The 14,442-nt window shown below is 43.4% G+C and overlaps 2 protein-coding genes across 3 annotated transcripts in view; one reads left to right on the forward strand and one right to left on the reverse strand.

Annotated features, from left to right (window-relative positions):
• COLQ (collagen like tail subunit of asymmetric acetylcholinesterase) overlaps positions 1 to 3,468 on the forward strand; it is a 39,092-nt gene extending 35,624 nt beyond the window's left edge. For both annotated transcript variants that reach the window (XM_088052763.1, XM_088052767.1), the window contains exons 16-17: positions 1,247 to 1,349; positions 3,338 to 3,468. In XM_088052763.1, coding sequence (XP_087908889.1) covers positions 1,247 to 1,349; positions 3,338 to 3,407 — 173 coding nt within the window. In that variant the 3' untranslated portion in view covers positions 3,408 to 3,468. The remainder of the gene's footprint in view (positions 1 to 1,246; positions 1,350 to 3,337) is intronic.
• The window catches only part of PLEKHA8 (pleckstrin homology domain containing A8), a 52,004-nt gene that overhangs the window by 5,961 nt on the left and 31,601 nt on the right, over positions 1 to 14,442 (reverse strand). The window lies entirely within an intron of this gene.

Genomic DNA, 14,442 nt, shown 5'->3' on the forward strand with positions numbered 1-14,442 from the left:
GGTCCTCTAAGCTTGCCTGACTGCAGAGTACTCCAGAGACAGCAGGATCTCTCTTGTTTCCAGACATGAGAAAACAATTAAATTAGGGTTTGCAATCAGCTGTGGGGAACAACCATGTGGGAAGATAGTGTTCATTAGTTCTAGTGCCTGCAAAACTGTGCACTCTGTGTCTGAGGGCACATCATGTTCTCTGTGCCCCGGGAAAAGTCTCCGTGGAGGCCTTGCAATACACAGATTTCTGACACTGGTGTGACCCATCATCGAGTTACTTGGAAATAAGTACACTGTCATCATTCTTCTCCTGTAACTGAACCAATAGAAAAAGGCTAACCAAATGTTAAATGGATTTTATTGTAAAAAAAGGCTTGTTGGTCTTAGAAGCATCAATTTCTGACAAACACATCCTTGGTGCAATTAATTAATCATTTCTATTTGTAAATAGCCCACTTTAACCTCTTATAAACTCCTTGTTCCTGAGTGTTAGTTTAATCCCTTGCTTAACACCAGAGGATTCTCCCAGAAGATGTCAAAGGAATTTTAACTAAATGAATTTGTTAATGTTAGAAAGTCATTCTCAATATGTTGAACATATCAAAATCAAAGTCCAATTGCTAAAATGCCAAACAAACCCACAAATTACTGCAGCCTACATGTCAGTTACCATGAAAAAATGTGACAAGTCCCACTCATGCTCAAGTCAGTAAGAGTCAGCAGTGGGAAAAACATAGTTTTGGCAGCCTTTATATATCTTATTTTTTTTATAGACAGGCTGTATAATTCCGTTCATATGTGGAAACTCACAGCAGACAAACATAGATATTGTGCAGAATTGTGTAAATATCTAGGTTGGGAATTTCAAACCAGTTAACAATCTAAGGTTATTTTTTTGAGATTGTGACTTCCCTGAATCATTTATGTTAACTGTATTTTATATTTCCCTTAACTTGTTTTGACAGTAATTATCTATGGCAATAATAAGTTTCAAATAAGTGCTGTTGTAATTAGTGATTTAGTAGTAATTTCTTTTAGTATTTATCCATTCTTTCCCCTGGTTATTGAAATTAGGCTAAAAAAAGTTCATTCTATGTAGTGAAGAGTACTGCTCCTCTTAAGACAGTCCTTACAGAATGCCTTAAAATATCTTGCTTTGCGTACTTAACCCTTAAAAATCTAGTTCCACTTACTTTAGGTGTTTCTTTTAAATATGAAGGGCCTGGAAGGTATTTATTCCTTTATTTTTCACTAGGGTGCCGCCGTGCTTACTGCGGAGATGGCTACAAGCACGAGGGGGTTGAAGACTGCGATGGGATGGATTTTGGATATTTGACATGTAGAACATACCTTCCTGGGTATGTGAGAGGAGGTCTTCACTTTGGTTTGGTGGGTTTTTGGTTGGTTTCTTTATGGGTTTTTTTTGTGTGTGTGTTTTTCCTTTCTTTTTTTTTTTCTCTGCCAGCTTTAAAACAGAGGCGTCTCATCCACTTAAACCTTGTTCCACTGGGACCACTGCAAGTAGCAGGGAAGAAAGAATCTATCAAATTATTTCTATATAACATTGACTTTAAGGGCTAAATCTCATTTCACAGTAAGAAGTACATGCCTCCTACTGTACAAAATAAATGAAGGTCATGTAGACCTTTGTTTGCCCCTTTCTTGCCAAGATTTCCTCAGCTGGTCACATTAATGTCCAGCCATAACATAAGAAGAGTAGGAAAGACCATGAGAAGATGATCACACTGAAGGAAAAAACCCACAATATCCAAATCACAGGCTCCTGCCGACCTCCTGCTGCCCTTCCCATTAATGGGTACTCTAGAGGTGTATTTGCTACTGAATCAAGCTGTCATCTGTAAGCTTTCCCAAGGTGCAGGAAATTCATTCACCAGCAGATGCGAAGCGATGCATCTGCATAGCAACGTCCTTCATTTAAAACATCTGCTTATTATTGACTTACCTCCTCTGCCTTTGTTCAGGCAGCTTCCTCTGGTCAGCGTTTTTCCTCCAACAGCAGCACCTCTATTTAGCTGTCAGGTATCGTTATGGGCTAACAGGAAACATTTAATTTGTAAATTAAATTATACACAGAGCCCTCATCATTCAGGGAACAATAATGTGCTAATTGACAGGAATAAGAAACCACAGGATGTCTTTGTAAATCTAGTGCTGTGCTAATCCTTCCACTGTAATTGTTGGAACACTTCTGGTATAAGAGATTACTGAAATCCAGACCAGTCAACCTGACAAAACTGAAACATTTTACAGAGACCTCATCTTCTGACAGTGTGGAGTTGTTTTCTACTGTGAAAACTATTCCCTTCTTAGAGTCTGAAATTTGGTGCCTAAGATAGCACCATAAAAGCTTAAGGACAATTTTATAAATTTCACTTGGCATGTATATTAAAGTTGTGAAGAGCAACTGAGATTTTTTTGTGTGTGTGTAGTCTGCAAATTATCTGCCAAACTAAAGAAAAAGCTGTGAATCATGAAAAAGTGGGCTGAGTATGTGACTATGACACTCCCATAGGAGTTTTACCCCGCAGTAACCTTTCCTCCAAGAATTCTGCTGCAGCTGATTTTCCCATTTTTTACTCTTTCCAGCCCACAGATCCCTCCTCCTGTTTCACACACCTTCTCTGCAGATTTTATGTTAGTCTGAGAGTGTGGGTTATCCTAGGACGTAGTTTTAAAGCTGCTTAGTCCATAGCTTGATATTGTGGATGAGTTATTCACTTAGACATTCCAGCAATAAAAACTCATTTAAATTCTTCTTAACAACTCTGGTTAGGTCTTCAGTAGGTAGAGTCACTGCTCAGTTTAAGTCAGTAGAAAGACAAAAATCTCTGTTTTTCCTTATTTTGCAAGGACTCTTCAATTTACTTTGTTTTAAATTATTTCAAATGTGGGAATGTGTCACTCTCATTATTTCAAGTACATGAAGAAGAAGTTAAAGGACAGGCACAGTCACGCCTGCTGAAGCTATTGGGAGTAACTGGAAAAACACTTAACTCAGAGCCTCAGATATTTTGTTCCACAGCTCCCGTGGGTGAGCGCCGGGACCTTTTGCATCCACCCCCATGAAATGCTCTAGTCCTGATGCCAATAGGGATTTTATATTTTTTAATTGACTTTACTGGGAGTTGAGTCTTCACTCATAGTTTCTCCTGGACTCCTGTTTTGCTGACAGAGGAGAGCACTGATGAAAATTGCCCTCCTGTTTTGTTTCCCATATGTTGCTGCATATGCATATTCTGAGGTTCTTCACTCCTACGGAGTTACCAGGAAACGTGTAAGTGAATTATATCATGCTTTGAAACTGAGATATTCTCTTTTATTCTAGGTCTTATGGAAAACTGCGATGCACTTCTTACTGCTACATTGACTCCACACAGTGCCGATACTTCACATGAGGGGAGCTGAGGTGGATAACATCCCACGTGTAGCGGGTGCTAGGTGCTACACTATCACCTATCCAAGAAGGACTGGGACAAAAAGACACCCCACCCACCTCTGGGAAAACAAACAAGGACACATCATGCTGCTGATGGCCATTTTGAGATTTTTTTTTATATATATATATATATTTTATTTTTTTTTCAGATAGGGAAAAATAGGACCACTGCATCCTGTCTTAATAGAGAAATAAATGTCAAACAGTGTGTGCCAGTGAGATTTCCATGCGGCTGCTGCGGATGGCAACGTACTCTCCATTACAAAAGCAACATTAAGCTACTGGAAGCTGAGTTTCATTGAACAGGAATGTCGTGTAACAATTACCTCGATTTAGCACTGTTAAACCCAAATGTAATCTCTTGGGGGGGTTTTGTCTTTAACCCTTCTCCGAATAAACACAAAGCATGTCTTGGATGCCGTGTTTAGAGGGACTTTCTCTTTTGTTACAATGTGAACTTAGCAAGTGTTGTGTCCACAAGAGATGACTTCAGCAACTGTAAGGTTACCAATGCTCCTTCATTGGTCAAAGGAGTTAAAGTTCTTTCAGAAACAGCAAATCAGCCAAATAAGCTGGTTAATATCACCTTCAGGCAAAGGCGTTGTCTGTGTGTCTGTGCTCTACAAGCAGTGAGAGGAGGCCTGCAAAACACACAACAAAGGACAAACTGGACAAGTAAACTGTGAAATAGCCAAGAAGTTCTCTCCCAGGAGAAAATCAGACAAGGAGGGAAGATAAAGAAGGAACATATTTCTGTCTTTTTCTCCACTGTGCTGAGCTGGCTGGACTCTGCCGGACCCCAAGGGGCTGGGACAACATCGGTTCCCTGATTGAAACCACGGCCATGAATGCATTGTCTTGTCTCTGTGTCCACACTGGAAGGTCTTTGCATTTGCAACCCCTTATCCACCTGACCATCATCATTCAATTCCCAGCTATCCCCTGTGCTCCCTCCCCTCTGCCACTGGCTGTTTCTGCCACCCTGTACCCCAGTGCGTGTGCTCACTTTTGCATCGCCGTGAATCAGACCGCAGGGTAGCGCGGGGATGCTCAGTCATGCTGTGCAATGTACATGTGGGTTTTGTTTTTTGGGAAGGCCTCCCAATTATATCAGCTCTGATTGGAGTCAGGGTAATTATATACTTATTTCTTAGCAAGTAGTAAAGAGTAAATTTCACATGGAAAGCATATTAAATGTTATGTGACAAAGAGTCTATAACAGAAAATGAAACCGAGAATGTGCAGAATTCAGGACTAAAGCCTTAAAACTAGGCACTATTTTCATAAAGCCACTCTTTTCCTGCTTTGTGGTAAATGTTGTACAGGACTGTGTGAAACGTGTGAGTTATCTGTGCCAGTAACAGCACTGCAACAGCTGCACTGACACTGGCACTTCTGCAGAGGTTAAATAAAGGTGGATGTTGTGTTATAACGATAATGCATTAAAGCAATCAAGAAACACATTCAACTCTTACCACCCGCCTAGGAGACTTTAACTATGCATGTATAAAGTGATAGTGGAAATCACCAATTGACAACAAAAAAAGAAAGGAAATTCGTGGTCTTGTCATGATTATCACTTACCTGGGCTATTTATGTTGCTATGAAGCCAAGTCACCAGTATTTGTAGCCCAGTTCAACAGTTTAATTTTTTTTTTTTATTATCTGAGGTCTTAATAAAAGGACCAGGAATCACTGGGACAAGTAACTGCCACAAACTCTGGAAATCTGGGCACTAGCACAGCTGCCTTTTTAATTTCCTGTGCTTGTGCCAGCAGTGGGTTCCAGCACCACACCACAAGGAGCAGGTTTCTGGTTGTTGGGAGGCTCTCGCGGACAGACATGCTCCCAGCAGTTATTCCTGCTGGCCATTCCTCTGGCTGAACCTCTGGCAGCATCTGCTGGTGTTACCATCCTGGGATTGGAGACACTTCATCTGAACTATTCACCTTCTCCAAGGAGTTTATCTCAACCCCACAAAAGGCTGGAGTCTCTGAGAAGCTTGGTAATTCCAGTGGCCTTTCACCCTCAGTTTTCAGTTGGATCATTTTTAATTAAAAGCTCCTACCTCCAAAGGACATTGAAATAACAAAGCTACATGCGTGGATCATAGAATGCACAAACAGGAGATATAATCAACCAGGTAAAACTACTGTGCTGGACATGTTCACAAAGGGGCCTATCAGTCTGGTCAGTCTGGGAACACTTGCAAAGCCTGGATTTTAAATGGACAAAGCAATGTAAAATATAAGAAAAGAAAAAAGAAGTTTCATACTACTGTTACTGTCTTGTTCCCCTCAGAAGATAAAGCATGAGAAAGACACCTGGGAAGGTGTAAAGTATATATGATTTAAAATGCTGCAAAATAAATCCTTTGCCCTCATTTCTTACATACCTGATTTATCATTAATTGGGTATTCTTCAGCTGGGTGATGCTGGGTCTGCTGCAAATTGTCTTCCCTCCTTCTCTGAATTTGGGAACTTAATGCATTGTGCCAAGACTGGTTAAAAAGTTAATTGGAATATTTCAGTTCACTAGACTTTTGTAGCAGCATACATTTGTGCAAGAGTTTTCTAATGATTAGTCTGCAACTCTAGGCAAGTACAAAGCATTTTGCCATGCACTGTATTAATATATACAAAAAGTCTGGCTTGCACTTAATACATGATTAAACACATGTAATTACCTCCTGTGTATACTAGCAGCTCATGTCAATAAATCGTGCTACCTTAGCTCCCTACGTCCTTACTTTCACTTATTAAATTTTGGGTTTACAAGCATGTTTTTCAAATATAATTACCTAGTTTAAGAAGCTGGGGAGAGAAAAACACCTCTTTTTTTTCCCATGCCTGCTGCCTCTCCCTGCCTGCCGTGGGATCCAGTTCTGTGTGAGCACAGTGATGCTCACACAGCCTGGGAATGTGACTGTGCATTCCTGCTCCTGGGCTTGTCACCAAAGTGACCCCTGCAACACGCCATGGGCAGAACAGCTCCACTTCCATCGATTTCTAATTGGAATCTGTAAACTTCTTTTTAATAAGGCTTTGAGCTGTGGTTTGGGGGATTGTCTCCTCCTGCTACCTGATAATGAAAATACTGGCTGTTTTGTAATTCTGTGTCAGGCTCAGCTGATGGCTGTGAAACAGAAGGCAACAGCCTCGGGTGCTGATGGACAATGGAGATGGTGACACTGGCACCCAAGATTTGGACACTCCTGGAAGCTGGCACCCAGGTTTCCAGAAGAGGGTCCTGCCTTGCAGTAGCATCCTGTGAGAGTTTGTTGTCCCAAGGCATTTGTGTTTAACAGGGAGTTCCAGAGAAGGGCAGTCCTGCCTGTCCCCAGGGAAAAAGGAAGTGTATTGACAGAGAATAAGTGAGTATTTTCTGCCTGTCCTTTCTAAAAACTCAGCTTCTGTGACACTCACCTCTCTGGCATCCAAATGCCTACGTCATTTCTCCCTTCCCTTCAAACTGTTCAAAATCATAGCTGTGAAGGCTGTCCTTGCCCATAAATCTGGCCATCCACCTCATCTCCTTCTTTCTTTTTTCTTATTTCCTCTAAAGACACCAAAGTTCATATAATTTGTCACCTCCTGAAAACTGCAATGCCCTTGCTGCTCTGCTGGGTTTCATCAGCTTTTCTTTCAGTCTCTCACATCATCCCTTTTCTAACATCTTATGCTTGTGACAGCCCTGCCATATGTCACAGCAAAGCTCCTTGGTGATGGTCCTTACCTTCTAAAAATCATAGGATCTGTTTCCCACTTCAGCCCCACTCATTTGTACAAGGAGACAGGGGAGTGGTGATTATCCTTAAACTGTGAATCCCCAAGAACTGTCCTTGAGCATCAGCTGTTTAAGAGGAGTAACAGTAATAAGTCCCCAATTAGCTGCATTTGGGGACAATTCAATACACTTGGCTGCCACATACAATCAGGAGATGTATTTTAAAAAGGTGACCAAAATAAACCAAAGAGAAGGAAATCAGTGCTGTGCTGTGGTTCTTTGCTGATATTTAAGTCTATCATGCACAATGCTGCAAGGAGATGTTTAAAGAGCTGTTGGAAAAATCACATTTTAATTCACAAAGGGTGAGGCAATAACAGCAATTTCTAAAAGGCTTTCAAGTTCTTTCTCTGATAGCTTTTGCCTAAGGAGATGGATATGGCAAAGCAAGGGTCCTTTCCCTGGAAACCATTCCCTTGCAAGGAAAGCACAGAATAATGGGTTATTGAACTCTGCTACAGGCAGCATACTGGCAAAAGGTACTGGCAACTGGTGAATGCAAAATTTGGATCAGGAATTTGGATCAGAGTAACTGATGCTTATTAATCTGGTAAGACACCATACAACTTGTAACCCATTAGAGCACTGCCAGATCTTTACCAAAGAGGAAAAAAAAAGGAACAAAGCCTAAGCAAGTGAGCCATTTGTGTCTTTAATGAACATAGTCAGTGAAGACCCACCACTATATTAATATATCCAGTTACACGCCCAGCAATGTGCTCTATGCAGAAAGCTGGTGTCACTCCAGGGCTGAAAAGGCCAGAGCAAAGCCTGAGCATATGTTTTCATTGCATCAGTAATTACAGGGGCATTTAGGAGGATGGCCCTGAACCAGCCCAGCCAGGGAAGGCTGCATTTGAAAGGATGGCTAGGCCAAATCATATTAGAGGAGTGTACTCCTGATGGAAATTACATTAGTGGCTACTTCCCTCCCTCCATCCCCAACAAAATCTTGGCACTTAAAAGGCACTGAGTTATAGCCCTGGCCTTTTACAGCTTTTAATTCACTCTGACAGTTTCCCCGAGCATCTGAGGGAAGGTCCAGTTTGGATGCATAATATTCTCCAGTGACAGAGAAGAGGGTTTAAACAGACATATTTTGCTGCAGCCCTCCCACACACTACTGAGCAAGTAGTCCTCCTGCATCTAGTGCTGCTCAAGATTTTCTTTGGGAAGGAGAGTGAGAGCTGAACCCCTCAAAGCCACTGACAGTAAAACCAAGGGATGCAGCAGGGCATTGCATGGAGCAGGAGCCACTCTGGCCAGTGTGGCTAGGGTGGGAAGGGGCCTCATGCTGCCACATGTGCACCAGAGCATCTCGTGTTCTCCAGGAAAAGCTGTCTGCAGTGCTGTCCCCAGGGCTAATGCTGCTGGTGGTATCTCCTGCAGGACACAGGGAAGGACAAAGCACTCCCTGAGCTGTTTTGCAGGTGCAGCTGGGAGCCTGCCTGGCTGGTCTGCGATAACACAAACACGAGGTTCAGCAGAGCAGGAATCGGAGTTAATGGCACAATAAATCAGCCAGGAGGAAGAGGAGGTAACATTACTTACTCACACAGCAGCATGTCCAGTATATTTAGAAACTTGGCAACTGATGACCCTCTCTTAGCTGGTCTAAAGTGTCACCATTCAATGAGTGAATAAACTGACATCAGCATTAAATTCAAGCCCATGGCAAGGTGTCTTTGACCCTTGTGCCAGGTGAGGAGGAAGCTTTCAGAATTCGTCTTGAAGAGCAGCCAGAGCCCTATCAGGGTCTGTAGCATCCTCTGTAGGGTAAACAGGGGAGTGGGTGTTGATGGCTATTCATTCTCACCCTCCTGGGAGGAAGAGACAGATGAGACAGACACCCAGTGGAAATTTCCCCTGAATCACTACAGAGTGCTGACTTTTATCATGGAAATGCAGGCATGTAACACTTACTTCCCTTTGCCCTCCTAGCCAGAACATCCCAAATTTAGTGGAGCAAGGAGAGAACCGCTTGAGAACCCCATCTATTCCCTGACCCCTTTGTGGGATCCCTCAAACTCTTTAGTGACTTATTTTGTTTGGAAGAGAAGAGCTACCATTGCACCCTGCCTTGCTCATTTCAATTAGCCACGTTACCCCCGTGAAACTCATCATGCATGTGGTGGGAGAGGCTGTGCTCAGCCAGTCAAATATTTGGGGCAGGTTATGTTTGGTGCTTCCCATGCCTTCCTCTCGCGGGATTATTTGATGGACAAGTGGAGCCTGGTAACCCTGACGCTTCACAGCAGTGTAAAGTTTTTTTACACATTTCCGCTGGGTTTGACATTTTACCTGCCTGGTATTACTGTCTCTGAGGACAGGCTGTGCCAAGAAAGAGAACATCGAGGATTGCTCAGGTTTTGAGTTGTTAGCAGATTTAAAGGGGAGGATGACTAATGAGAGGTGAGAAACAGAACTGTACAGAACTGGCTGGATGAAATGCGTTTATTAGGGGCCAAGACCCACAGGGAGACTGGTTGTGAAATACAATTAAATTCTGGGTTTGAACAGTGATGCCCCAATATAAACCATCATAAACCACGTGGTGGCTGTAGTGACAAGTGACAAGTGCCATTTGAGCAGAAGTTGGTTGTCAAACCCAGCAGCAGCCCCAAAGCAGAAACATGGGACCAGTGGGGAAAGCTGGCCTTCTCGCTGGGCTTGGTGGGCACAGTGAAGGGCAGAGAGGCTTGCTCTGTGCCAGGACTTTTTGAGCAAGACAATATCTGGTGTGAAAGGCTGCAGGATTATAGCTTCTAAATAAAGCTCCAAGAGCTGTACCTGTTGCTGTGTGGAGCCAGCAAGCTCTGCCTTACGCTGCCTGAGACTGAGCTGTTATGCTGACTGTCAAATATTTGTTCTCTGCTCCACACCATGGCATTATTAGATGAGTAATTACATCCTGTAGGCTTGTCATGGGCCTATGGAATAAATAACTTGACTTCAGAGAGTTTGTACTGGGTATTGGCAAGGAAGAAGTGAGCCCTAACATGCAAATAATGTGTTTATTTGTCTTGCATTCAGCAGTCAAGTATCTGTCAGGCCATTTGCAAGGGGAATCCCCTGCTCTCTCTACCAGTACTGCCCCTGTATTTTGCAGCCCTGAGGATGTCGAGGCTCCAGCTGCAGGGAGCTAAAGCTTCCTGCCAAATTTTTTGAAAAAAGAAAAAATAGAAAAAATTTTATTGGTGGAGGAACATCCTGGTTTTATGTATTCTTAGGCATCTCCATCAATAGAGCAGAAAGCAGAGCTTCATTTGAGATGGACAGTAGACAAAAAAATATTAATGTGAACAGATAAATCCTCTCCCTGGGTGGATAACAGCTACATACTCACAGGCTGCGAACATTGCCTGATGATATGGGGTTAAGAAAATGTAAATTAATATTTAATTACTTTATCCAAAGTGGAAGAGCTTGGACAGGAGGGAGTCCTATTTCAGAAGGAGTATGGTCTGGATATATGAACTCTCCACACAAGACTTATATAAGTAAACAAAGTCCTATATGAAGAAACTTCAGGGATGGCTGACAAGAAGCATGTCCAAGTGCTTTGAAATAGTCCAGGGTTTTCCCCAGATTCTGCTCAGGGGCTGGTTTGAGCCCCGGGGGAGAGCAGCCTGCTCAAGGTGACTGATGAAGTGTGAGGTGGGGATAAGTGACTATTTATACACTGACAGTGCACTGTAGATGGAAGGTGAGAGAATGCAGATCCTTAAAAGACTCGTGGGGAAGGAAAGGGAATTTAGTAAGCTGGGCTGAAGAAAATAAATAGTGAGATGTCCTGGCATGGTCCACTGTGTGACTGGGACATTCAGTACATCCCAACAAGGAGAGAAACACGTGCCAGAAGGTTCCTGTGCCCAGCTGGCACATCTGCTGGGGCAGGACTGTCAGTGCCTCCCACCACAGACAAGGACACAGAATGAAGCTGTGTGGGAGAGCAGGCCTCTTGCCCTTGATGAGAGCGTTTTTGGCAAGAAAGCCTCTCCCAGCTGCCCCAGGGCTCAGAGGGGTGCAGGTTTCACAGACATCCACAGCACCCTGCTGCACCCAGCCATGTTCTGCTGGTGGGACAGAGCTGCTGGCTTGGTTTGTGGAAGGTGGCTGCTGCTCCCTTGGGTGCTCCATGGAGCGCTGGGCTCCGCCGTGTTGGAGTCTGGAATGCAGAGTGTGTGCCCTTGTTTCTGATACTTAAAATTAAGATTCAGAAAACCACTCAATTTCATATAAGATGAAATTCATGAGCATGTTTTCATGGTGATACATGAGAACAAATGTTAAAATTAGATAGAAAAGACTAAAAGTGTAAGGGTGTAGATTAGAAAGTTTTCTTAAGTCACTAGGTGAAAAAGTTAGTTTAGAGAACAAGAGACAAGATGGAGGATTTAAGGTGTTGTCTCTTGTCTGTTCTTCTTTCTTCTTCATGTTCTTCTCCTAGAGGTTTTTGGGTAGCAGTAAGTGATTGGACAGAAAATGCTGCAGTGCAGCACAGAGGCAATGGGTCATTAAGAAAAATAATATATGTGTCTATTGTTAATTGGGTAAGAATAGGTATAAAGATAAAAGAACTGGGTATTTCGGGGCCATTTTGTGCATCAGACACCAAGTGTGCCACAAGGTCTTGTTTGTACCATCAGAAGAAAGAAATGTACTAGATTGCAAAGATTAACCTTGTGTAACCAGCCTAGAAAGACCTGTCAAGTTTTGTGATGACCTTCTAATAAACATGAGAAACAAGATTCTAACTAGCCCAGGAGTTTTCTTCGAATCATAAGAACTGAGATAAGCAGGGCTCCCCACGAGGGAGGATCCCAAAAGAATTCAGTCCAAAGGAGGCTGAGAAATCCAGGAAGAGACAGAAAATTACAGAAGAAATGCAGCAGAAACAGAAAAACAGAAAAAAAGAGTTTTTAGAGAAAAGCTACACGCCGGTGTCCAGCACCTGAGGCCACAGATCCGATGTCACATTTGGGAGAGCGAGGTGGGCGAGGGGTGGCAGCGAGTGGAGGCTGCACTGCCCGGTTCCTCCCACTTGCAGGAAGAGGTTGGCTACCAGCTGCTAAGCAAGAAAGCAAGTGGAAAACTGTGACCTATAGGAAACCATGTGAGGCATGTCTGGTCTCTGAAGACTACAGATGAGCTGGTGATACCAACACTGGAAACAGATGCTAAACTGATTGGAAATTATTTTGGCAGAAAGCCATAGCTGGAGCAGGAGCCCTGGTACAAACAAATTGATGCAAAATGCATTTCAAAGTCTCAGATCTATTTGATTTTGGGAAAATGGGGAGCTGTTCTCTCTTTGGCACTGCTGTAGGGCTTTGCACAGGCCACACACCAGTGCATCTTGCTGAAAGCAGTGAGGTACAGGCAGATAAAGCAGCCAAATGCTGCTTGTGGCACCAGCACCCACTGGGGAAGCAGCATCTTAGTGAAGCTCCTTGGCTGACAGCTCTGGAAGGATAGGAGTAGCACCAATTTCAGCTCCTTCTGCTGCAGGCAGAACTCCTGCACTCATGGTGACACCTCCCCAGAGTCATGGGTAAACAATGAGACTCTGGAGAAATTTTACCAGACCTTGCAAGCCGGAACAGCAAAGAAATACAGGCTGGTAAAAGGTGAAGGCTAGGGGAATGCCAGAACACAATAAAAGCTGGAAAAGCCTTTTTCCCTAATCCCCAAAAGTTGGGGGTTGAGCCTGTAGTGCCATCAGTACAGCTTCTCTGAAAACCATCCCCTCACCGGGGCAGGGAAGGGAAGCTGGAAGCTTTCTAAGGCTGATTTTTTTTTTGGCAACACACAAGAAACAAATCTAAAACCTGTGTTAGGCACCGGAGAAGTGGAATAAATAGCTGTTCATTAAAAAATATATTTGGGTCAATGTATTGAAATATTAGGAAAAAACACATGGTGACATCATGGACAAAAGCATTCAAATGGGCAGACACTTAGCTTGGTTGCACCAATGCCTGGAAATGTCTGGTGTACTGCAGCATCTCCTACAATTCCTCTTCTCAGTCCTCATACTTGTGCTTGATTCTTACTCTACCAGTTCTCAAATGATAAAACTTTTCTCCTCATGGCTAAAATTCAGGGAAAAACTTTGCATAAATGTATTAAAATGATGTTTAAAACCTGTACTCCATGTTTTGCTGTAGTGCTGAATTATGGTCTCATATTGGGCATTTCAATAGCTTTTTATTTCCTAGAGGTCAGCAAAACTGCATGCCAGCCCCATGCAGAGCAGGCAAGGTTTCCAGCTGGGCTAAAAGGAAATCAGCCCACTGAAGGTTGCACTCTGCCTCCTTGCATTGGTCATAGCTTTTGTGCTGTGAGCCTGCACTGTTTCCCTCTTCAAATCAGAAAACATACTTTTTATCCATACAGATGAACCCTAAGGAAAAAGAATATTTAAGGATATTTTGGTTATTACAGAAACTAATGTGTTCTCTTTGACCTTCCCATTTCAACAGCAGCACCTGTGTGTTCCTACAAACCCGACATGCTCAGCACACCAATTTCTTATTTTGAAACATGGATCTAGATTCCTGCAGGGACAGGAATTTAGCAGCCAGTATCACATCCCCTGACCTTTACTAACAAACATGGCAAACAGCCCCAGCTTTGACACTTTCTGCAGTTCATCTGGGATCCTGTAATGGCAGCAGATTCACTTTTCTAACCAGCAGAAGCTGCGGTGAGGTGACACTTGCCTGGGAGGTATCTTTTTGTGCATGGGATTTCTACCAGAAGACATCTGTGCAGCGCTGCTGGTCTGTTTGGCTGCTCAGGAGAACGAGGTAGTTTGCAGAGGGGACTGACAACTCATGCTTAGTCCTTGCTGAAGCAAATACAACTCCTGGCCTTTGCAAGGATGATGCTCTAGGGCCAACTGCAATTAGAAGGGCTCAGAATTTCCTGTATCCCATGGGAGACAGGAGCTCTGGCTGAGCAGTGCTGCTGCAACGGGATACATGCACCCCATCCCACCCCTGCCACAGGGCTGGTTAGGCACAGGCAAGGGCTCTTCTGCAGCTGAGAAAATGCCTCTGCCACAGCCCAGCTCTCTCCCTGGTTGTTGCCATTTCACAGAGGGACTTGCCCTTGCTAGAGACACAACTGGGTATCACAGATTTGCTGTCAGGTCCATGCTGTCTTCAAATGGAGAAAGAAAAGGGAGAGTGTTGGGGAGGAT

This window comes from Pseudopodoces humilis, chromosome 1, assembly GCF_049639895.1.
Source record: "Pseudopodoces humilis isolate 2021_Gansu_Grassland_sample_001 chromosome 1, ASM4963989v1, whole genome shotgun sequence".
Lineage (NCBI taxonomy): Eukaryota > Metazoa > Chordata > Aves > Passeriformes > Paridae > Pseudopodoces > Pseudopodoces humilis.